Genomic DNA, 24318 nt, shown 5'->3' with positions numbered 1-24318 from the left:
CCATGCTGAGTTCTTTCTTTACTTCAGACATTCTCGCAGTATAGTCTGTGAGTTATTGAGACCCTTTTAGGGTGTCTTTAAGGTCAAAACTATTTTCATATTAAGATATTATTTGCCCTTTTTACTCATTTTCTCATGAATATACAGTGGGATTTTCTGGAGACTGTAGTATGGTTGAAGATGATGTTGCTCTGAGAACTAGTAGAATATGTTAAGCAGAATCCAGTAATCTTCTATTAACCCAGACATTTGAGTATTGTGACATTTCAATAAATCATTGTATATTTTAAACATTTTTCCATTTTCATTTCAAATGCAATATATATATATATAGATGTCATCCATATAAATAAAAGCTCTTTAAGGGTCCTCAGTAATTTTGATGACTAAAGGGATCCTGAGAGCAAAAAGTTTGAGAACTGCTGCTCTGGTATTGCCTGTTCAGAGTCCTCATCTTTTTCTCATAACCCCTACTCATCTGTAAGGATGACTCCCAGATGAAGACTACTCTGTAAGAAGAAGCACTATTACTTCCTTCTGGAATTCTAGCCTAAAATATCTGAAATTCTAACAGGTGGAGAAAGTACTATGGGTTAAGAATTAGTCCAAGCCTCTGAAATAATCACGTTCTATGGCACTCAGAGATTAACATGCCAGATTTGCATTTCATTTCCATTTCTCAAAATAAAGTAACTAAAACTGGAAATGGAGTATAAGCTAGATTATTTTCTGAGCCCTCTCTTTGTGTCAGGCACTTGGGAACACAGATTTAAGTAACTCTGTCCTTGAGTAGCTCAAAGTATAGTGGGTAGACAGAAGGTGATTTTATGTGTGTGCCAGCTCCTATTGCTTTCGCTGCTTTACTTTGGATTGTCTTAATGTTTTATTTTAAATGATATGACAATACTTGTATCTTCATTAATTGTATAATGCATCTGTAATCCCCTTCTTCCTCTTGCATTCTCCCTTTTCTCTGTTTGCAGTATCTGGCATATATTACTTACCCAGAATGCCATGTATAGGTTAACAGATACTTTCGTGGAGCAAAAATAAGAAAGAAATAGAAAAGGTTATTGCTTCTCTGTGCTTGCTAGCATTGAAATATGTGCCATGCTTTATATTTTCACTTGTGGGGTCTTGTGTGTCAGCCCACCTGTTGTTTTATACATTTGTTTTTGCCAAATGGGTTAGTTGAGATGGTATTAATTTATTTGAACCAACACATGTCAATGTCACTAGTAAAACAGGATGCCAGTAAGCCATACCACAAGCTAGCACAATCCCGTCCACCCCCACCAAGGGCTCTTGCCTTGATCTTAGTACAATTATTGGGAATGTGTACTCTTCCTTCCCTTTTCCTTCTTTCTCCTCCAACCTAAATCACCTACATTGAAATTGGAAATGGCAAACTGCCTTACTAGCCCTCTCCTTCTCTTCTAGACTACTGCTGTCACACTTACCTCCTAAAATGATGTTTTTGTCATGTTACTCCTCAAAAACCTCAGTGACTCCATTGACTTCCCAGGTCCTTCATGACCTGTCTCTATCCATTTGTTCATTGTCTTCTAGCCAAGCATGAATGCCACCTTCATTCTTATCTTCAAGTCTTTGACCATTTTGTTTCCTGGGTCTGGAATACCCTCTTTTCTCCCTGAAGCCTCTAGCTTACAATCTCCCATTCCATTTTCTGAATGCCAGTTGTAACAATTTAACACCTAGCTGCTGTGTAATTGCATGGTGTGAAGGTTTTCTTCCCAACTAGATCATAAATTCCTCAAGAGTAATGATGAAGTAATAAATTCTTTTTATATCCCTAATTCCCTTCCCTCATAGGGCAAGGTAAAGATTTATTGGGTGTCAGCCATATAAATATGTTGATTACCTGTTAACCCTTCCTCCCCAACTGGAATACTCCTCAGTAAGCATTTATTGAACACCTACTCTGAGACAACACTGGAGTTGCTAGAACAATGGAAGTGAGAAGGACATGGAGTAGTCACAAGACTCAAGTAGAAGAGATTATGCAGTCAACGTAGATATGTGAACAAAGGGAATGTTGAGAGGAAAGCCTATTTGAGCTGGCCCTAGGTATGTTGAATGGGGTTTTACCATACTGAAAAAAGAATGGAGGTGGGGGTGGGTGGGATTCCACATAGGGCAGCTTGCCTGAGCACAGGCATGGAGGCCTGAAAGTACATGGCCTAGGTAGGATATAACAAATTTGTGGCAGGAGATAAGTCTGTTGGTGTAGATGGGATCCAGATTTGATAGGACCCTGAATGCCATGCAAAGAAGTTTAAACTTAACTCTATAGGCATGGGGAACCAGCTCATAATTTTAAGCAAGAAACTGACAAAGGGTATGCAAGCTTTGTAACACAAATATCAGCCAAACAACAGTTTCCCTTGTTTACTCTCCTCCTCAGCTCTCAGTTGCATGACAAGTCCTATCTGTAATCCTCTAGTTGGGAAAATGAATCAAATCCCATTACATTTGTTCCTGGCCTACCCCAAATTCTGGCTGACCTCAGGCTTGTGGCCATCTAGAAGTTTAATTTCTTCCAGATGTGCCATTCTCTGGACTGACATGTCATAGTGCAGCCCCAATGTGTTATGGAAAGAGCACTGGGCTTGGAGTTCAACTAGATGTGGTTTCAAATCTCAACTCTAAGGAACATTGGATTGGTTTCTCATTACTCTGCAGCTTTAATTTTTTCTCTTGAACATTCTAAAGACTGTGTCAAAATGCGCAATATCACTTGCACTGTGGGCAAATACCACTTTCACTTTTACTGATTGTGTTCATAATATATGTTTTGTTTTATTTACTTGCTTCTTCTAATTTTCTTTTGTTGACCCTTTCTTTCTATGCATTTATTAAAGGGACACTTTATAACTCAAACAGTGAACCAGATAGCTGCTGCAGGAAATGTTTGAAATGAGGCAGCTCAATTTAGCTGGATTGTTCTGTCAGTGGGTTACAGGAAGAAGTTCGTAAGGTGCCTATGAGGAAACTAAAAAGTTTTCCAGCTTCTCCTTTGTTGGGTCTTCATCTTATAGTGTCGTTATTTTGTTTCAATGAATTCCCAGAACAATAGGTACGCCCATGTGAAACTATGGCTACAGGACACATTCCAAAGCCAGAAGTAAGTTATTTTTGGACTCCCTGTACCTTTACTTCCTATGATTTGTTTGGCTAATGTAGAGTTGCTGGAACCATGTATTTTAAATCACTTCCTGAGTGAAACATAACCAGCCCAGGGAGAGAGGGAAGGGAATTCTGCATTACTTTGCAAGTTTTCTTGCTTTTTCTTTCTGTGCTAGTCACCATATGGGACTCATGGGCATTTAATAAATTTACACTAAAAGAAAACTTATTGAGTTGTGCTACTCTCTTAGTCTCAGTTCTTCTCATCAGCTAAAATGGTTCTTGTTTTTAGCTAAGATTTCGGTTTGTCAAATGTAAATCTCAGAGTTAGACAAACATTAACCATAAATATTGACTCTGATGCTGCCTACATTTATAAAGGAAAGTTGATTTGTCTTGTTTGGATTTTATTATTTGTGTTTAGGTTAATATTATTTTCACTGTTTTTTCCCTTGTCCTGCTTTTAAGTTTAAAGTAGCAATAAAAGTGTCTAATGGAGTTCTTGGTAATTCAGGACTGTAACTTGAGGGAGAAATGAGAGCTAGAAATAGTAAGTTTCCTTAATAAATCAGATTGAATCTGGGAAATATCTGTTATCTGAGTTACGTAGGAGCTAAGATCCAGAACAAAGTGGAGGGGCTATTTGTTTTCTTTTTTCTTTGTATTTATTTTGTTTGTTTAAAGAGGACATCTGTGCATGTAGGTGGTCTTGCTTAGGGAGTCAGAGCCTAAGTGATATGAGAAGGGCACCCACTCAGATGGTTGACTTTAATACTAGAACTTAAACACATTGAAGATGACATCTGGATTTCCACATGGATATGTGGCTTGCTGTGGGTGTCAGAGGCTGAGCAGGGTAAAGAAGGAATCTACATGGAGTAGTAGTTCAGTTGTGTGCGTCAACCTGACAGGTATGAGGAGAGCATCTGTGCAGAGAAGAGTTGAGAAAAAGATAGGAGACTGGTTATATACAGGGGGGTTGTTCAAGAAAGTAAAAAAATTAAAAGATTTCTCATTGTTAATGAAGGGGAAGGTACATATACAGGAAGAGAAAAGACTAGATTGAGCCTTGTTATGTTGGATTGGAATCAGAGATATAAGTGAAAAGTTACATTTTTCATATGTGTAAATATTCATACATGTAAAACATATGTTGTCAATATATATAGGTGGATGTGAAAGTATATGTGAAAGTGTGTGTGTGTTCCCTATGTCCATTGGGGAGCAGCAACCCCAATAACAATGAGCACCCAGATCACGTCTTTTAAATACCACCCCCAACTAAAAGGACTCAGAGTTTCTGGAAGAAATGGCTGATTTTGGAGATGGAGCGTGAAAATACAAGATGAGTCTGGAATGTCTTTTGTGACAAATTAAGGAAATTCTCAAAGCATGATGGGGATATGTCAAAAGAACATAGAAGCCAGTTTGAAAAGGTTCCCACTGGACAAGTTTGGAAAATTTGAGTATGAAAACAATAGCAATAGATAACCCATTGAAAAAAATTAGGATTTATGTATATATAAATAAATGATCGAATGAAAATGTTTTATAAGAAATGTAAACACTTAGTGTCAAAGTACCTCATCATAAAATAATCACTATTACAAAGAGACAAATAATATATTAACAATGTAAAGACCTGGAAGATATCACTTTTATCAAGTGATCAAGTAAGTATCATCATTAGTGGGGCAAATAAAAAGTATGTGCCCTCTTACAGGATGCAAACAGAAGAACACAATGTCACTTCTCTGATATATTGCCAAAGATGTATATAACCTGAGTTTGTTCATGAGGAAACATCGAACAAACCAAAATTGAGATATTGTCTGCAAAATAATTGGCCTGTAATCTTCAAGAGTGTCAGGATCATGGACCTAATAATCCTGGAACAGGATCTGTTCCAAGTAGCAATTACATATGGGTATTCCTTCCAGCACTTTTCAGGAAGTTTATGTTTTTCCAAATTTTGATTCTCCCCAAAAATCAGTTGAGGAATTGGGAAAGTGGGAGCAAATTAGCAATCAACATAGTAATGTTACTGGTTTGAAGGAAGCTGCTGATGTTACGTTCAAAGCAAGAACAGAAAACATTGATGCATAGAGTCAAAGGTTGAGGTCAACATATCCAGGAAGAGGTCCAGGGGCTTATAAGAAAGAAAGTCATGATTTAATTGGTTAACCTTGGTTATAGCTGTTACATGTTGTATGTTTATGTCCATGGTCCTGTCTGTTGCTAACAGTGAGTCATTCTTCCAATGAGATAAATAGTAGGTAGGGTGCAGTGGCTTACGCCTGTAATCCCTATACTTTGGGAGGCTGAGGTGGGAGGATTGCTTGAGTCCAGGAGTTCAAGACCAGCCTGGCCAAAATAGTGAGACCCTATCTCTGCAAAAACGAACAAACAAACAAAACAAAACAAAACAAAAAAAATTAACTGGGCACAGTGATGCACACCTGTAGTCCCAGCTACTTGGGATGCTGAGGTGGCAGGATTGCTTGAGCCTGAGAGGCCAAAGCTGCAGTGAGCAGTAGTGGCACCACCACACTCCAGCCTGGGTGACAGAGCAAGACCCTATCTCAGAAACAAACCAAAAAAAAAAAAAAAAAACCACAAAAGATAAATAGTAATACGTTTATATGCATAGTATACTTTATATAGATCCTATGAGTGGTGTTCCAAGAAATAACAAGCTTCAGAAGTGAAACATGCCCTTGTATTGGCAGTTTTGTCATGTGATTCTGTGTAGTGTTGTTTAACCTTGCTTAGGAGGTCCAAATGTTGTTTAAATATTACCCAACAATGTTTGCTGATCTTATACATGTTGTGTGTTGCAATATTCACTATAAGGTACAGTTATTTGTAAGGCAGACAGAATAGTTTCGTCATTAAAAAAGAAAATAAACTTTATGAGCCAACATGTGCCCAAAAGCCCAAGTAAAGATGCTTTGGATGCACTCTTAATCTGACCAACATCAACACAGAATGAAATTTTCTCTTCTTTTCTTTTCTTCTATTTTCTTTTCTTCTCTTTTCTCTTCTTTCTTTTTTCTTTTTCTTTTCTGATAGAGTCTCGCACTGTCGCCCAGGCTGGAGTGCAGTGGCGCCATCTCCGCTCACTGCAAGCTCCACGTCCCGGGTTCACACCATTCTCCTGCCTCAGCCTCCCGGGTAGCTGGGACTACAGGCGCCTGCCACCACGCCCAGCTAATTTTTTGTGTTTTTAGTAGAGATGGGGTTTCACTGTGTTAGCCAGGGTGGTCCCGATCTCCTGACCTTGTGATCCGCCCGCCTTGGCCTCCCAAAGTGTTGGGATTACAGGCATGAGCCACCGCACCCGGCCTTTTTTCTTTTTCTTTTTTGAGACGGAGTCTCACTCTGTCACCCAGGCTGCAGTGCAGTGGCACAGTCTCGGCTCACTGCAGCCTCCGCCTCCTGGCTTCAAGTGATTCTCCTGCCTCAGCCTCATGAGTGCTGGGATTACAGGCACACACCACCACGCCTGGCTAATTTTTGTATTTTTAGTAGAGGCAGGGTTTCACCATGTTAGTCAAGCTGGTCTCGAACTCCTGACCTCAGGTGATCCGCCCACCTCGGCCTTCCAAAGTGCTGGGATTACAGGTGTGAGCCACCGCACCCGGCTGATTTTTTTTCTTAAATAAAAAGTAAAGGCACTGCTTCCTGAATGACAGGCGAGAAGACAGACGGAGTCAATTTCTCGTGTGTTGTTGGTAATAGGAAAAACCTGCTAACAATCCTGTATTAGGCCTGGTTCCCTAGAAGCAGAAGCAGAGACAGGATTTGGTGTGAGTCCTTTACTGAGAGAGTCCTCTCAGGAGAAAGGGATTGAAGAAAGCAGGATAATGAAGGGCAGAAAAGTCCAGCAAGTTTGGATTGGTGAGCAGCAAGGGAGCTTGGCTGAGACTATAAAACATGGCTTCTTAGTATCCCAGCACCCATTTGATCCACACATCAAGGTTAGCTTTTGTAGCTGAGGAAATGGCTTTATGGTCAATAATTTTGTACATTATTAAGTACCTTGGGGTAACTTTGTATCCTTCCCTACCTGACCATATATCATCATGTATGCATGGTAGTGTTCCAGTATAACCTATTATTTAGTTGACATTTGCACAGATTTCAAGTTACTTGTGCATGCTAAAGAAGAACATTGAGATTGCATTTCTTTTTAAATTTTATTTTAAATTGATATATAATTGTACATATTTATGGGGTACAGTGTGATGTTTCAATGCATGTATACTTTGTGTAATGATCAAATCAAAGTAATTAGCATATCTATCACCTCAAACATTTATACAGGAAATTTCCCTTGGGGTATCTGTTCTCTTGGTTTTAATCATCACCTTGATGTTGTTAACTCCCAAGTCTTTGCCTCTCAATCTTCATCTCATCTGGCCTATCCAGCATCATTTTTGTATCTGACCCACTATCCCACGATGATTCATACATAGTAGGTGTTCATAAATGTCACTCACACTTCAGTCAAGCTGGTCTCTTTATCACAAATGAGGTATTGTGAAATTGAACACATGATTTGGACCTTAACTTTAAAAAAAAACAACAACAACACTAACTGGGCAAGTTAGCCTTTTGCAGCTTTCAGTTTCCTTATCTGCACTAGGAGTGATAATGCCATAGCATAGGAATGTAGGAAAAATTAAAGGAAATAATTCATTTTAACCACATAGCCCAGTGCCTAGAAATTGACAAGTACCTGGTAAATGTTGGTTCTTTCTCCTTTTTGCTGAATATTTAAGGCCTAGTTTTTAGGCCTCTTACTTAATTTATCCTATTTGGTTTTTACCACATCACACTTAGTTCTGACAACCTAGGACAAGAAGTTTCTTAAAAGAGTTGGAAAGTTTAAAACAAACAATATTTGTGTAATAGAACTTTGCTGGCTATGATTTTTGACTACGATTTCCTTTAAAAAATAGGGAGGGTGGACCTACATAAAGTTGGCCATAATGCTTTTAAAAACTAAATAAATCAGTATACTAATATTTTTAAGTAAAATTTATAATCTGAAAAAATTACACTTGGGATGAAGAACATTTTTCATCTTTAATATTGAATTCTTAAGAACAGGATTGAATGGCACACTATGTTTCTTTTCCCCCTGTTAGTCATTTAGTATTTCTGTGCATGTGCACTGTATTAAGACATCTGGGAGAGTCAGAGGAATAAGATAATGTTTTTTTTTTTTTCCCATTCCCAAATGGCCAGCACGTTTCTCAATACTGATGTCTAGTTTTTATTTCAGTTGATTACTTGTGAACTACCGTTGCGTTTATACACATGCCCTCATTTGGTTTTATACTCATTTGAATGGTTCTCAAAAATTGCCATCAACTACATGGTAATGCTAGAGGTACATTATATCTAGAGGATAACTGAATATATTTAGTTTATATAGCATGAAAGAAGACATAAGACTAAGTCCCAACCCAAAAGGTAAAGATTACCCAGATGTCCATCAACTGATAAATAGATAAAATGTGGTCTATCCATACAGTGAAATAATATTCAGCCATAAAAATTAATGAAGTGCTGATACATGCTGTAACATGGATATTGAAAATATTATGCTAGATTAAGAAAATGTGGCACATATACACCATGGAATACTATGCAGCCATAGAAAAGGATGAGTTTGCGTCCTTTGTAGGGACATGGACGCAGCTGGAAACCATCATTCTTAGCAAACTATCACAAGAAGAGAAAACCAAACACCGCATGTTCTCACTCATAGGTGGGAACTGAACAATGAGATCACTTGGACTCGGGAAGGGGAACATCACACACTGGGGCCTATCATGGGGAGGGGGGAGGGGGGAGGGGGGAGGGATTGCATTGGGGAGTTATACCTGATATAAATGATGAATTGATGGGTGCTGACGAGTTGATGGGTGCAGCACACCAACATGGCACAGATATACATATGTAACAAACCTGCATGTTATGCACATGTACCCTAGAACTTAAAGTATAATAAAAAAAAAAAAGAAAAGAAAATATTATGCTAAGTGAAAGAAACCCGACACAAAGTGTCACGTATTGTGTGATTTCATTTATATGAAATATCCAGAATTAGCAAATCTATAGAGACAAAAAGTATAATAGAGGTTACCAGGGCCTAGGGGATGGGGAGTTACTGTTTGTTGGGTACAGAGTTTCTGTTTGGGATGATGAAATAGTTCTGGAAGTGGATAGTGGTGATGGTTGCACATTGTAAGTGTACTCAATACTACTGAATTGTATACTTCAAAATGGTTCAGATGGCAAACATTACATGTAAGGGACTTGAAGATAATTGTTATAAGCCTCCTATTTTTCTTTCTGCACAGGTGCCATGGATAACAGAGGCTTTCAGCAGGGGAGTTTTAGTAGCTTCCAGAACAGCTCCAGTGATGAAGACTTGATGGACATTCCAGCGACCGCTATGGATTTCTCCATGAGAGATGATGTTCCTCCCTTAGACCGAGAAGTAGGAGGTATCATTATTGGTGATGATAATTTATCTTAATTTTTTTAAATTTATGTACAATAAAGTTCATTTATTTTCTGGCACATAGTCCTGTGAGTTTTTAAACACATGGCTGGATTATTGTAACTACCACCACTGACAGGATACAGAACAGTTCAGCTCCCTAGAGAATTCCCTCTTGCCACTCCTTTGCAGTCAGACCTCCTTCCTCCCTAACCCCTGGTACCAGTGATCTTTTCTCTGTCCTTATAGTTTTTTCCTTTTCAATGATGTCATATACATGGAATCACATAGTATGTCACTTCTTGAGACTGCTTTCACTCAGGTTAGTGCCTTGGAGATTTATCTAAGTTGTTCATTTCTTTTTCTTACTCAGTAGTATACCCAGGAGTAGGATCACTTAGTCATATAGTAAATATGTTTAACTTTATAAGAAACTGACAAACCATTTTCCAGAGTGCCTGTACCATTTTGCATCTGAACTAGCTATGTATGAGAGTCCTACTTGCTCTGCACCCTTAACAGCACTTGGTATTTTGGCCATCCTATTATAATACATATGTAGTGTTATCTCATCATTGTCTCAATTTAATTTCCTTAATGGCTAATGATGTTGAATAGCATTTCATGTGCATATCTGCCCACCTTATATACTGTCTGATGAAGTATATGTTGAAAGCCTTTCCTCTTTCTATAACTGGATTTTTTATTAACTGGAATACATTTGTGAAATTAAAATCCCCCTCCTTGGTTATCTGGTTACCTAGTTACATATTCTTTTCAATGGCTGCATACAGTTTCATGGTATGTTTGTGCCATGGTTTATTTAACCAAGCTTCTATTGATGCACATTTCAGTTGTTTCTGATCTTTTGCTGTTACAAACAATGCTGCAACGAGCAACCTTGTATCTGTCTCTTCTAAGCATATGAGAGCATTTTTGTCACATGAGTGTATGAAAGTGCCTATTTCCCCACAAAGTTACCAGTGCTGACATTACCATTCTTTTTTCATCTTTACAATATGATAGGATAAATAGATCTCAGCATTTTAATTTTCATTTTTTTACTTAATGAGGTTGAGCATATTTTTATATGTTTACACACCATTTCGATTTCTTTCTCTGGAAGTTTCCTGTTCATGTGATGTTCCTATTTTTCTAATGGGCTGATTATTCTTATTTCTTTATCAGAGTCCTTCATATACTATTATTACTATTTTGTCTGATGTAGGTTTAATATATTTTATCCACTTCTAGTTTGTCTCTTTTAACTTTGTTTTTTTAAATTTACAGATATTTAAAATGTTTATATAGCCATGTATATTGCCCCTTTCCTTTATGACTTCTGAATTCCTTATTGTACTTTGAAAGGACAGTATCACTTTAAGATTACATTTGTATAGTTACTTTAAAACTCTGTCTGGGGCCGGGCACGGTGGCTGAAGCCTGTAATCCCAGCACTTTGGGAGGCCGAGACGGGCGGATCACGAGGTCAGGAGATCGAGACCATCCTGGCTAACACGGTGAAACCCCGTCTCTACTAAAAAATACAAAAACCTAGCCGGGCGAGGTGGCGGGCGCCTGTAGTCCCAGCTACTCGGGAGGCTGAGACAGGAGAATGGTGTGAACCCGGGAGGCGGAGCTTGCAGTGAGCTGAGATCCGGCCACTGCACTCCAGCCTGGGCGGCAGAGCAAGACTCCATCTCAAAAAAAAAAAAAAAAAAAACAAAAACAAAAAAACTCTGACTGGTTCTTTAACTGGGGTTGCCATTGTCAAAGTAGACAGAGGACAAGGAACTGCTGTCAAATTCATTATTTAGCAAACTCATATTAAGTACATATGACATTGTAGACACTTTACTGAGCTCTGGGAATTAGCAAGGCTTGAAGATACCATCCCTGCCTTTATGAAGTTGATTATAGCTAGCTAAATAGCCACATAAATACTTATGATAGTTCCTACCCCTTAGAGTTATTTTCAGGATTAAATGAGATAATACATATATAGTGCTTATAACTATACCTGGCATAGAGTTAAGTACTCAATAACATGTTCAGTATCATTATTTTATTATTATTGCTAAAACCCTGTATTATAAGTTCTATAGCTCTTATAGGAATTTAGCAGAATAAGCATTTCATGTGTGGATGTGTCTGCGAAGGTCTGGAGATTTCATAGAGAAGGTGTTTTAGAGTGAGGTCTTGAAAGATTAGTTATTTGGTAGGAAGAACGCTTCAGGCAGAAAGTATGCTTTTATAGAGCTATCGACAGGCAGAATATATGGGGGTATAAAAATGCAGAATATAAGTCCGGATAGCTTAGTTGGTGTTACGCGCATCCGTATAAGAGACCACTTGAGCAGGCTTAGTGTGAGCAACAAGGCTGTTTATTCACTTGGGTACAAGTGGACTGAGTCTGAGAAAGGAGTCAGCGAAGGGTGGTGGGATTATCATTGGTTCTTACAGGTTTCGGATAGGCAGTGGAGTCAGGAGCAATTTTTTTGCGGGCAGGGGATGGATGTTACAAAGTAAGTACATTCTCAAGGGTGGGGAGGGTGTTACAAAGTACATTCACAAGGATGGGGAATATCACAAAGTATGTTATCACAAGGGTGGGGGAATGTCACAATGGCTTGACCATGGTGTGGCCAGCTCAGAGAACCTTACAGTCAGGGCCTTGAATGTCATGCTAATAAGTTTGAATTAACCTTATTGTCACTGTAAGGATGAAACTCCTTTATCAATTCATTCAACGAATAGTTTTAGAGCACCTGCTGTGAACCAGGCACTATTCTAGGCACTGGGGATACAGTGGTGGGATTAAGACAAATATTGACCTAGAACTTAGATCTAGGTGGGGAGGGCAGTAAACGAGTAAAAAGATTACTTAGTTAATTACCCATCATGATGAGTACTAGGATGGAAATAAACTGAATAACAATAGATTATAACTGGGGAATAACACTTTAGTTAGGAAGGTCAGGGAAGGTTTCTCTGAGGAGGTGACTAATTTGGGGTGAACATACCAGTATAAAAGCCACAGGTTAAAAAGAATAACAAGGAATTTGCCTTGGGAAGATAGGTCAGGAAAGCGACAGTAGGAGAGGGCCCCTGAATTTAAAGTTCATAAAGGAAAGGTACTGATGGTATAGTATTTAGTGGTCATCTGCCTACTTCTACAAAAGAGAACTGTGTTAGCATATTGCTTCCGCTTATGTGTAGTCATAACCATCCTGAGTCAGTTATACCAATCACCGACTTTAGTGAAGTGGTCAGTTAGGGGGATTCATAAGCTTACATTGGCTACCTCTACTTAAAGCCTTCTGGTTAAACCAGAGTGGCTAATCATTGTTACTTCTAATAGAAAATGGTATCCATCATCTATAACTGCAAAGTACTTTGTGTGTTCATGTTGCTCTCAGTAGATGATTGGGGCAAGTGACTACGTATTATTCTCATTTCATAGACTAGAAAACTGAAGCAGAATGAGATTTTGACATTACCTATGACTGTAGAATGTGTTTTCACATGAATAGTCCTTCATCACTTTTCATTAGACTTTACAGGAGAACTACTGCTTCTAGTTTACAAGGTCTAACCGTAAAATAATGAGGCTGCTTTTCATGAAACACACATGAAAAGCAGCCCACTTATAGCCCACTCTGTAGTGATATAACTTTCTTGCTTTGCTTTCTAATTGCTCTTACTTTATTTAATGTTTTCACCTGGGATTTCCTAATAAAGACAACAACAAAAAGGTCACAATGTCCTTGATATTCAGAGGTGAAACTGCATAAAATACTACATTTTGTACCAGGCACAATAGCACGCACTAAAAAGATTAGCGAGAAGGGGCTTGAAAGGCAATAAAAGTGGTTCTTGTTTTCCAGATGGCTAGAGGGCTTGATTTATGAGGAATGAATAAATAAATTATGCATAGCATGGTTAAATGCATCTGAGGTAGTGTTATAGTAGTCTGTAAATTAGAAGAAACATAAACATGGAGATCTGAAAGAAGGTGGAGGGAATAGAAAAAGAGTTTGAGTAACAGAAAAACACGGAGGACTGTTCTCATAGTCCATCTGTTCTCACTTCCCTGCCTCTGCAGCCTGCACCTTATGGTCAGCAGTGCATTCATTCATTCATTCACTTATTCATTTGATACTTATGGAACACCCAGATGTGAACCTAGCACTGTGCTGTTTTAGTAATGCTCTTCGATTCCCTTTTTTTCCTCACCTCCCTGTCTTTCTACCTAGTGTGCCTTGCTACTCCCTAACTGTTGAATGAGGAGACATTCCTGGCAAGGAGAGTAACACAGGTAAAGGTCCAGCAGCATGAGAGAGCCTTTTATATTCAAGAAACAGAGTCTGCATATTTGAGGTCTAAGGCCCCTGGGGTGGGAAGGATGGTGGCAGTTGGAGCAAGAAGGAAGACTGCAGGGGCTAGGGTAGGAGGAGATCTAGTTAGAAATCTAGGTGGGGTCCAGATTGCGTACACTTTTTGACCTCATTTGTAACCAAAGCACCATCAAATGACTTAAAAGCAGAGGAATGATATGATCACATTTGAGTTTTAGAGAATTTTTGGCAATGTGGAGGGTGGCTTGAGTAGGGTAGGTTGGAGACGGGAAGACCAGTGAATGAAACTTGTTTTTTTATAATCTAGGCAAAAGATCAAAAGGCCTGAATGAAGACAGCAGGAATGTAGAGGAAGAAATAAGTTCTAGACAAATTTCAGAAGGGGAACTGATAGGACCAATTAGATATGGGAAATAAAATATAAAAGAGTCAGGGATGACTTCAAAGCCTAAGCATATTATTGCGTAGACTGTGTTCCCCCATACCGCCTGCTGAATTTCAACATAACCTACCAAAATCCAGGAGAGGAAAAAAAATCTTAATACTGAAATATGATAGAATAAAAAACCCGAGGGTACTTGAAATTTACAAAGTAAATTGCGAAACATTTCTATCTGTTTTGCCACACTATAAAAATATGTCATAGTTTTCCTCCAGAGAGAAACTGAAAACAAAGTAAAATATCTTGGGTTCCAGCTCATGGAGAAATCTACTATCATCACTTCAGTTAGGCTTCCCTCAAGCTATCTGACTAGAGCAACTGTGTGGATTGTGTGGGAGCGAAAAGAAAAGGTATTATGAAATTTATCATTCTTAATAACACTTGAACTTCCCTAAACACTTAGCCTGGAAGAATGGCAAACATTAATGCTGCCTTTTGAACTTAAAAAAAAAGTGGCCCATATGGAGAGCTCTGCAAGGCTATAAACCACATCAGTTTAATATGCTGAATCTTTAAAATGAAACCTATGATGATGTCCACAGGCTTTAAAGGGTTCATTTAGGTTACTTAATTAGGAAAACGGCCAAGTTTTAGAATTGATATCCTCTAATTTTTCCCCCACTTACTTTTTTTTTATTAGCTAAAGTACATAATTTCTTCAGATTTACTTAGTTTTTACCTAAATGTCTCATCCAGGATACTATATTACATATTCATCATGTCTCTAAGGAGCTAAGGGTTCCTCTTGGCTGTGGCAGTTTCTCAGACTTTCCTTGTTTTTGATGACCTTAACAGTTTTGAAGAGTACCGGTCAGGTATTTTGTAGAATGTCTCTCAACTGGGATTTATCTGATGTTTTTCTCATGATTACAATAGAATTTTGGAGAGGAAGGCCACAGAGGTGAAGTGTCTTTCTCATTGTGTCTTATTAAGGAGCACATACCATCAATATGACTTATCACTGTTGATATTGACCTTGATCACCTGGCTGAGGTGTAATGTTTGCCAGGTTTATCCACTGTAAAGCTATTTTTTCTCTTTCCATACTGTACTCTTTGGAAGGAAGTCACTGTGTAGACCAGCGGTCCCCAACATTTTTGTCACCAGGGACAGGGACCAGTTTCATGGAAGACAACTTCATTTTCAACGAAACCGGTGGTGGGGGGTGAGGATGATTTTGAGATGAAACTGTTCCACCTCAGATCATCAGGCATTAGTTAGATTCTCATAAGGAGTGCGCAACCTAGATCCCTCACATGCGCAGTTCACAAATAGGGTTCGTGCTCCTCTGAGAATGTAATGCCGCCACTGATCTGACAGGAGGTGGAGCTCAGGCAGTAATGCTTGCTCGCCCTCTGCTCACCTCCTGCTATGCGGACTGGTTCCTAACAGGCCACAGACTGGTATCAGCCCATGGCCCCGGGGTTGGGGACCCCCTGGTTTAGATCACACATAGGACTAGGAAGTTAGGTTTCACCTCCATGAGGGTGAAATATCTACAGAAATTATTTGGAATTGTTTTACATGGGAGATTTGTCTTTTCTCTCCCATTTATTTATCTATTAAATCATTTATATCAGTATGGACTTATTTATCTTGTCCTTTGAGTTATAATCCATTACTACGTTTTGTTGCTCAAATTGTTCCAACTTTGACTGTGGGGAGCTCTTTCAATTGGCTCCATTTCCCTTTGACAAACTCCTATCATTGTGACAAACTCCTATCATTGTGGGGTCTTTTTTGAGCATATCCTTATTTTTTGGCATTATAGCATGCTCTAGGCTCATATTATATATTTCCTCCCCCAGTGCTAGAATCAGCCATTTCTCCAAGGAACCCTGGTTCCTTTTATTGGAGAATGGTATTAGAAACCATGATATGGATACTAGGTATGCTCCTTTCTGCTGATGCATTTGTTGCTTCTAGGCCCTGTTAGCCAATGCAGTAAGGAAATATGTGTATACTGACCCATACATATATACACACATACACACATATCTATGAATATATCTATATGTAACCACCAGTATCTACAGTAAACTAAACATGAGATCATATTCATGTCTCTAATTCTAATCTATTACCACATGGATCACTCTAGTCTCCTCCCTTTGCTTGTCTATAACCTCCGAACAGTGAAAAACCTGGTTCCTACCACTCACCATCTGTTACTTAACTGTTTATTTCTGGTATATAGTCATATGCTGCATGATGACATTTTGGTCAACTACAGACTGCATATATGATACCACATTTTAATAGTTTGTGGTATAAATAGTACCAAATTTTTACTGTACTTTTTCTATGTTTAGACATACTTACCATTATGTTACAGTTGACTACAGTATTCAGTACAGTAACATGCTATACAGGTTTGTAGCCTAGGAGCAATAGGCTATACCATACAGTCTAGGTGTGTAGTAGGCTAGACCATCTAGGTTTATGTAAGTACACTCTATGATGTTTGCACGATGATGAAATTACCTAACAACACATTTCTCAGAATGTATCCCCATCATTAAGTAATGCATGACTGTACATGTATAGTGGTTTCAGAATTGTTAACCCGTACCCTCCATAAGAAACAACTTTATCAAGAGTGCAGTGTTTATGCATCATTCCTTTTGCTTTAGTGTTACAAATTTTATTCATTTTCACAGTTACCTGGATCAACATTTTTCCCCTTTATCCCTTTCATTGAGGCTGTTTTATAAATCTGTGATGCAATTAAATTCTTTTCTCACATGCTGCATTCTATCCCGGGATCTTCAGTCTCCTAAATGATTTTTTTTATTTGCATACATTAGGTTCATTCTTTCTTTCTGCTGTGAAGTTCTATCAGTTTTGATAAATATATAGTGTATCTACTATTACAGTATCATGTAGAATAGTTTCACTGCCTTAACAAGTCCCCTGTTTATTACCTGTTCAATCCCTTCTTCTCTTGAGTCCATGGCAACCACTGACCTGTTTCTTGTCTCCATAAATTTGCCTTTCCCATAATATCATGTAAAATGAATCATACAGAATATAACCTTTTTAGACTAGCTTCTTTCACTTACCAATATGCATTTAAGATTCATCCATGTCTTTGTGTGGATTTATTGCTCATTCCTTCTTATTGCTGAATAGTATTCCATTGTCTGTATATACTGCTGTTCGTTTATCCATTCACCTACTGAAGGACATCTTGGTTGCTTACTGTTGGGGGCAATTATGAATGAAGTTGCTGCAAACATCTGTGTGCAGGTTTTTATATGGATATAAATTTTCAAATCAAGTAAGTATTTAGGGGTGCGATTGTTGGATCATATGGTAAGACTATGTTTTGTTTTGTTTTGTTTCATTAAAAAAAGTGCCACCAAACTGTCTGCCGAAGTGCCAAAGTGGCTATACCATTTTGCATTCCTACCAGCTATGAATGAGAGTTCCTGTTAGTTTGAATCCTTGGTATTGTCAGTGTTTTGGATTTTAGCCATTCTAATAGGTATGTAGTGGTGATATCTCATTGCTTTAATTTGCGTTTCTCTAATGACAAATGATGTTGAGCATCTTTTCACATGCTGTTTGCCATATGTACATCTTTCTTTGGTGAGGTTTGGGTTTTTTGCCCATTTTTAATTTGGGATTTTTTTTTAGAGTTTGAGTTATTTGTATTTTGGATACCAGTCCTTTATCAGATATCTGTTTTGTAAATGTCTTATCCTAGTCTGTGGCTTGTCTTCTTGGCTTTTTTTTTTTTTTTTTTTTTGAGACGGAGTCTCGCTCTGTCGCCCAGGTGGGAGTGCAGTGGCGCGATCTTGCTCGGCTCACTGCAAGCTCTGCTTCCTGGGTTCACACCATTCCCCTGCCTCAGCCTCCCGAGTAGCTGGAACTACAGGCGCCTGCCACTATGCCTGGTTAATTTTTTGTATTTTAGTGGAGATGGGGTTTCACCATGTTAGCCAGGATGGTCTCGATCTCCTGACCTCATGACCTGCCCGCCTCAACCCCCCAAAGTGCTGAGATTACAGGTGTGAGCCACTGCGCCTGGCCGTGACTTGTCTTTTTATTCTCTTTACAGTAGCTTTTGCAAACCAGAAATTTTTAATTTTAATGAAGTCTAACTTATTATTTTTTTTCTTTCCTGGATCATGCTGTTTGTATTGTATATAAAAAGTCATCACTGAATCCAAAATCATGTAGATTTTCTCCTGTGTTATCTTCCAGAAGTTTTATAGTTTTGCATTTTGCATTTAGGTCAATGGTACATTTTGTGTTAATTTTTATAAAAGGAGGAAAGTCTTTGTTTAGATTATCTTTTTAACATACTTATGCCTAGTCATTGCAGCACTGGTTGTTAAAAACACTGTCCTTTCTCCACTGATTTGCCTTTGCACCTTCTTTAAAGGTTAGTTGACTGTATTTTTGTGGGTCTATTTTGGGGCTCTCTATTCTGTTCTCTTCATCTGTGCATCTTTTCTTTTGGCAATACCATGCTGTCCTGATTACTATGGCTTTATGGTAAATCTTGAAATGAGGTAGTGTGAGCTTTCCACCTGTTCAGCTTCAGTATTGTGTTGGATATTCTAGATGTTTTCCTTTTCCACAGAAGCTTTAGAATCAGTTTATTGTAGCTGCAAAATGACTTGCTTAGGATTCTGATGGGATTGTGTTGAATATATAGATCAAACTGGGAAGAATTGAAATCTCGATAATACTGAGTTTTACATCCCATGAACATAGACTATTTATTCAGATCTTTAATTTCTTTAATCAGTATTTTGTAGTTTTCTGCATATGGATCTTGTGTATATTTTCTTAGATTTTGACCTCCAAGTATTTAATTTGGAGTGTGGGGGGGGCTATTGTAAATAGTATTGCTTTTTAAAATGTGCAATTCTAGTTCATTACTGGTATAAGGAAAGCAATTGACTTGTGTATATTGAGTTTATATCCTGCAGTCTTACTATGTTGTGGTTTTTTTTTTCTTTCTTTTTTTTTTCTTTGAGACGGAGTCTCACTCTGTGCCCAGTCTGTAGTGCAGTGGCGCAATCTCAGCTCACTACAAGCTCCACCTCCCGGGTTCATGCCGTTCTCCTGCCTCATCCTCCCAAGTAACTATGTTGTCTTTATTAGTTCTAATAAGTTGGGTTTTTTCCCCGTCAGGATTTCTTTAGGATTCTTTGGGATTTTCTGCATAGACAGTTATGTCATCTGCAAATAAAGACAGTTTTATTTCTCTCTTTCTAACCTGTATAATTTTTATTACCTTTTGTTGTCTTACTTTACTAGCTAAGGTGTTGAATAAATGAATGGTAAGAGAAGACATCCTTGCCTTCTTCCTGCTTTTAGGGGAAAAGAGTCTAGTTTCTCACTATTAAGTGTGATATTAGCTGTAGGGTTTTTTGGGTAGATGTTCTTTATTAAGTTGAGGAAATTATACTTTATTCCTACTTTGCTGAGAGTTAATCATGAATGGATGTTGAATTATGAATTATGTCAAATGCTTTTTTGTTGTCGATTGATATATGACTTTTCTTCTTTAACCCATTGTTATGGTAGATTACATTGATTTTTGAAATGTTGCTCCAGCTTTGCATACCTGGAATAAATTCCACTTGGTTGGGATTCCACTTAGTTGGAGTTAATTGATATTATGCAATGTTGAATTCAATTTTCTAATATTTTAAAAGGATTTTTACATCTATGTTCATGAAAGGTATTAATCTGTAGTTTTCCTTTCTTGTAATGTTTCTATTTGGTTTTCATATAGTTTAATGTTGGCCTCATAGAGTAACTTATGAAGTGTTCTCTCTGCTACTATTTTCTAGAAGAGATTGGGGAAAATTGGTATCATTTTATCCTTAAATGTTTGGTAGAACTTATCCGTGAAACCATGTGGGCCTGGTGCTTTCTTTTTGGCAAGGTTATTAATTTTTGATTCAAAAATAATAATAGTGAATACATTTAAGTTCTGCAGGTCTATTTTACAGCACAATGATGATAGTTAATAATAAGGTATTGTATGCCTGAAAATTGCTAAGCGAATATATTTTAAATGTTGTTACCACAAAAAATAAGCATGTGAGATAATGAATGTGTTATTTAGTTTGATTTAATAATTACAATGTATACATATATAAAAACATGTACACCTTAACTATTTATACAGTTTCTGTTTGTCAGTTATACCTTCATAGAGGTGGAGAAAAAATAGAAGTGGGTTGTTTAAGCTTTGTGTATTTTGGGATTTCTAGCTCTCTTTGTTATTTATCTCCAGTTTAATTCCAGTTTGGTAAGAGAGCAAACTTTGTATGATTTCTAATCTTTTAATTTTTTTTTAAATGTGTTTTGTGGGCCAGGATGTGATCTATCTTAGAAAATATGTGTAAAAAAAAAAAAAAAAGAAAGAAAATATGTGTAAACTTGAGAAGACTGTGTATTCTGCTGTTGTTGGATGAAGAAGTTGATAAATGTCAATTATATTCAGTTAATCCGTGAAAAAGATGATAATAATAGATATGGGGCTATTCAGATTTTCTGTTTCTCCTGTGTAAGTTTTGGTAGTTTGTGTGTTTCAAGTAGTTGGTCCATTTCACCTGTTAGTAAATTTGTGTTCATAGTATTTCTTTATTATCCTTTTAATGTCTGAGAGATCAGGAGTCATGACCTCTTCTTCATTTCTGATATGGTAATTTGTGTCTCCACTCTTTTTTTTTTCTTGGTTAGCTTGGATAGTAGTCTATCAATTTTGTTGATCCTTCCAAAGAACCTGCTTTTGTTGATTTTTCTCTATTTTTTCGACTTTATTGATGTCTGTTCTAAATTTCTTATTGTCTTTGGTTTGCTTTAGGCTTATATTGTTCTCTTCTTCTCCTAGTTCCCTAAGATGAAAGCTTAGTTTATTGATTTTAGATCTTCTTTTCTAATATATACATTTAATCCTATGAATTTCCCTCTAAGCACTGCTTTTGCTGCAGCTCTCAATGTTACGTCTCATATATATTTTCATTTATTTCAAAATATTTTAAAATTTGTCTTGAGAATTTTTTGAGTTACAGGTTATTTGGAAATGTGTTGTTTAATTTTCAGGTATTTGAGGATTTTCCAGCTATTTTTCTGTTATTGGCTTCTATTAATAGTTCAATTCCATTGTGTTAGGATTTACAGCAAACTGGCTAGGACTTGGGCTGTATTTCATGTTTGGCGTAACTAGGCGCCAGAGGCTTCAAATTCCTCTAGTGTCCTTGTTTTTGTCTCTCCTCTTGATTGTGAGTTTCCCTGAGGACAACTCCTCTAGAGAGTCTGTGTCTTGCAGCTCTTTCAACTGTGATCCACTATTACTATACTCGAGCCCTGCTGAAGTGGTGGTGAAGTATGGGGGAGATGGTAATTTTATAATGCTCTGATTAAACATCACTGTTTGATGGAACTGTGTTTTGTAGCTATGACTTTCATACATTTTTCTCCAGTAGTATAGCTTTTTGTCCTCCCTGCCCTCTACTCTCTTCTTTGACTGCAACATTCCCAGTGTGTTTTCTTGAAGCCCTGCACCCTGTTGAGTATATTCCCCTGCTTTAGGTGAGATAAGAAGGCTAGAGGGGGTGGGAGTGGGAGGAATGTCCTTCTCCCAACCAGGATAAGGCTCAGGCAAAGTATTTTCCCCTGAGGCCTTTGTTATGGAGAAATCTCTGGCAAATTTCACAATGATATCTCTTTCCCTCCCCTTGTCAGAGCCAGGAGGGATTCTTAGATCTTCACTGTGAGAACTTGGTGGGGTTCCTGGAGGTAGAGCTTTGGTGTAGGAGCTCCCCTGAGACTGTGGTCCCCAGGATTTTTTTGTACTCACACTAGTCCACACTCAGCCTTCAGCAGCTTGTTCAAGTTGCCATTTGTGTTTCTACCAGCTCCAGCCATTTCTACTCCAGGTAAGCAGATCTCAGCTGTGTCTCTTTGAATAAGCTTGTCTCTTCAGATTTTGGGGTGGCAGTTTCCTCTGCAACCTCAGTTCTCCAATGGGTCCAAGAAAGATCATTGATTTTTTTTTGGTTTATCCAACCTTTTGTTGTTGTAAGGATGAGAGTAATAACTTCTAAGCTCTTTGCTTGCAGGAGCTGAATCCAGAGGTTCCCCATTTTCATTTGATAAAACCACTTTGGTCCCTTCTTGAAGGAAATATATTTTTTGGCTCCACTTTGTTCCAATTTATGACACATGGTAGAGGAAGGGGTTGCTGTAATGCCTCAGGGGGTATGCGCCGTATGTTTCTAAGATCTGGGGCTACCAGGTAATCCAGAGATACTGTAGCCATATGGGTATAGCTCGGTGTAGTTAACCATATGCCAGAAATGTTGGGTCTCAGTGAGATACTAGATAGTCCTATACCTCGCTGATGAGCTAAGTCTTACCTTTCTTTTCTAATGATTGGTAGCACCATTTTATGATCTTGCCAGTAGAGCATTCTCAGTTAGCTATGCAATCAAAATATCATTTGGAATTCCTTAAAGATAAGGGCCTCTCAGAAGTCATGCAATCCAATATATGAGTGACCAAACAAAAAATCAACTCTTACATGATAGAGTATGAATTTGGAAGGGACCTCAACATTATACTTGCTAATATCCCTTCATGTTACAGATGGCAAACCCGTAAACTCACAGAGAGTAAGGCAGTTGCCCAAGGTGACACAACTAGTGAGTTATGGAGCTAGGATTGGAATCCACATCTTCTCACTGCAGGATAATAGGTCTGATCACACTTTGTTCTTGTTTAAAAACTGAATAAGCCACCTTCCTCTCAGGGCTTTCCCTCTTGGTGTTCACCAGAAACTATCACCTGCTTTGTCCACAAGTATCCCAGTAATCTGCCTTCCAGAACGTAGGTCTGCTCCTTGCAATGTCCTGTCTCTACTCTTCCAGTCGCATTGCTAGTATTTTTTCTTTTCAAAATCACTTATATAACTCATAAATATGTCTCACTATAAAAGATTCAAACAATACACAGGTTTTTAAAATGTGAAAGTCTCCCCTGTTCTTCCCACTCCAGAGACAACCACCGAAAAGAATTCAGTATGATCCTTCCAGTTCTTTCTCTATCCAGTCACATATACAGACACACATTAAAAACAATTAAAAAAAAGACATATTCTGCTTATTTCGTGACTTGCTTTTTTCACATAATATGTCTGGAATATATTTCTATTTCACTACACATCAGTCTACTTCTTTCCTTGCACCATTTCCCTATTACTAGATAATTTTATTGTTTCTGGGTTTTTGCTACTACAAACAGTGCTGCAATGAATAACACACATACACTGGTGTGCACGGGTGCAACTGTGTCTTTAAGGGTAATTCCCACATGAGATATATATATGCTTTTTTGAAACTTATTTTTCTGTCCATGACATTACACAATTCCTATGAATCCAAGGAGAATCTCACGATTGGTATTTTTCTCTCTTGAAATTCCACCCCCCCACCCCCACTAAAGAATAATTGCTAGACTTGTGAGCCCAGTTTTCTTTTGGAAATTAATAGAAACCAATGTAGACTTAGGACAGAACTGGAGAATTGCTGCTTCTAAAACAATAATTAGAAGTTATTAGGCAGGATCATGCTACCCAAAGGATTTCCCAGCACTGTGGTATGTGATATGCATTTTAGGGCAGTGTCTCCCTACCCATGACATTCCCCATTCTCTTGACAGTCCCATAAATGTGTACAATTGAGAAGGAAGGAATGAAGAATAAGTAAGGGAGTAGGGCACTGTTTACTTTTTGTGGAGAGCCCTCTCACCAACTTTGTCAAATCTAGCCCCTTTACTTCATTGCTACATTGCTTTCTGTGGCATCTTAGTCCAGTGGGAGCCTG

General features: G+C 38.0%; 1 protein-coding gene across 2 annotated transcripts in view; it reads left to right on the top strand.

The window, feature by feature from the left end:
* Positions 1–24318, top strand: part of CLCN5 (chloride voltage-gated channel 5) — a 163927-nt gene that overhangs the window by 103112 nt on the left and 36497 nt on the right. For both annotated transcript variants that reach the window (XM_023202013.3, XM_023202014.3), the window contains exon 4: positions 9522–9668. In XM_023202013.3, coding sequence (XP_023057781.1) covers positions 9522–9668 — 147 coding nt within the window. The remainder of the gene's footprint in view (positions 1–9521; positions 9669–24318) is intronic.

Source organism: Piliocolobus tephrosceles, chromosome 12, assembly GCF_002776525.5.
Source record: "Piliocolobus tephrosceles isolate RC106 chromosome 12, ASM277652v3, whole genome shotgun sequence".
Classification (NCBI taxonomy): domain Eukaryota; kingdom Metazoa; phylum Chordata; class Mammalia; order Primates; family Cercopithecidae; genus Piliocolobus; species Piliocolobus tephrosceles.
This window is presented reverse-complemented; position numbering and strand designations above follow the sequence as displayed.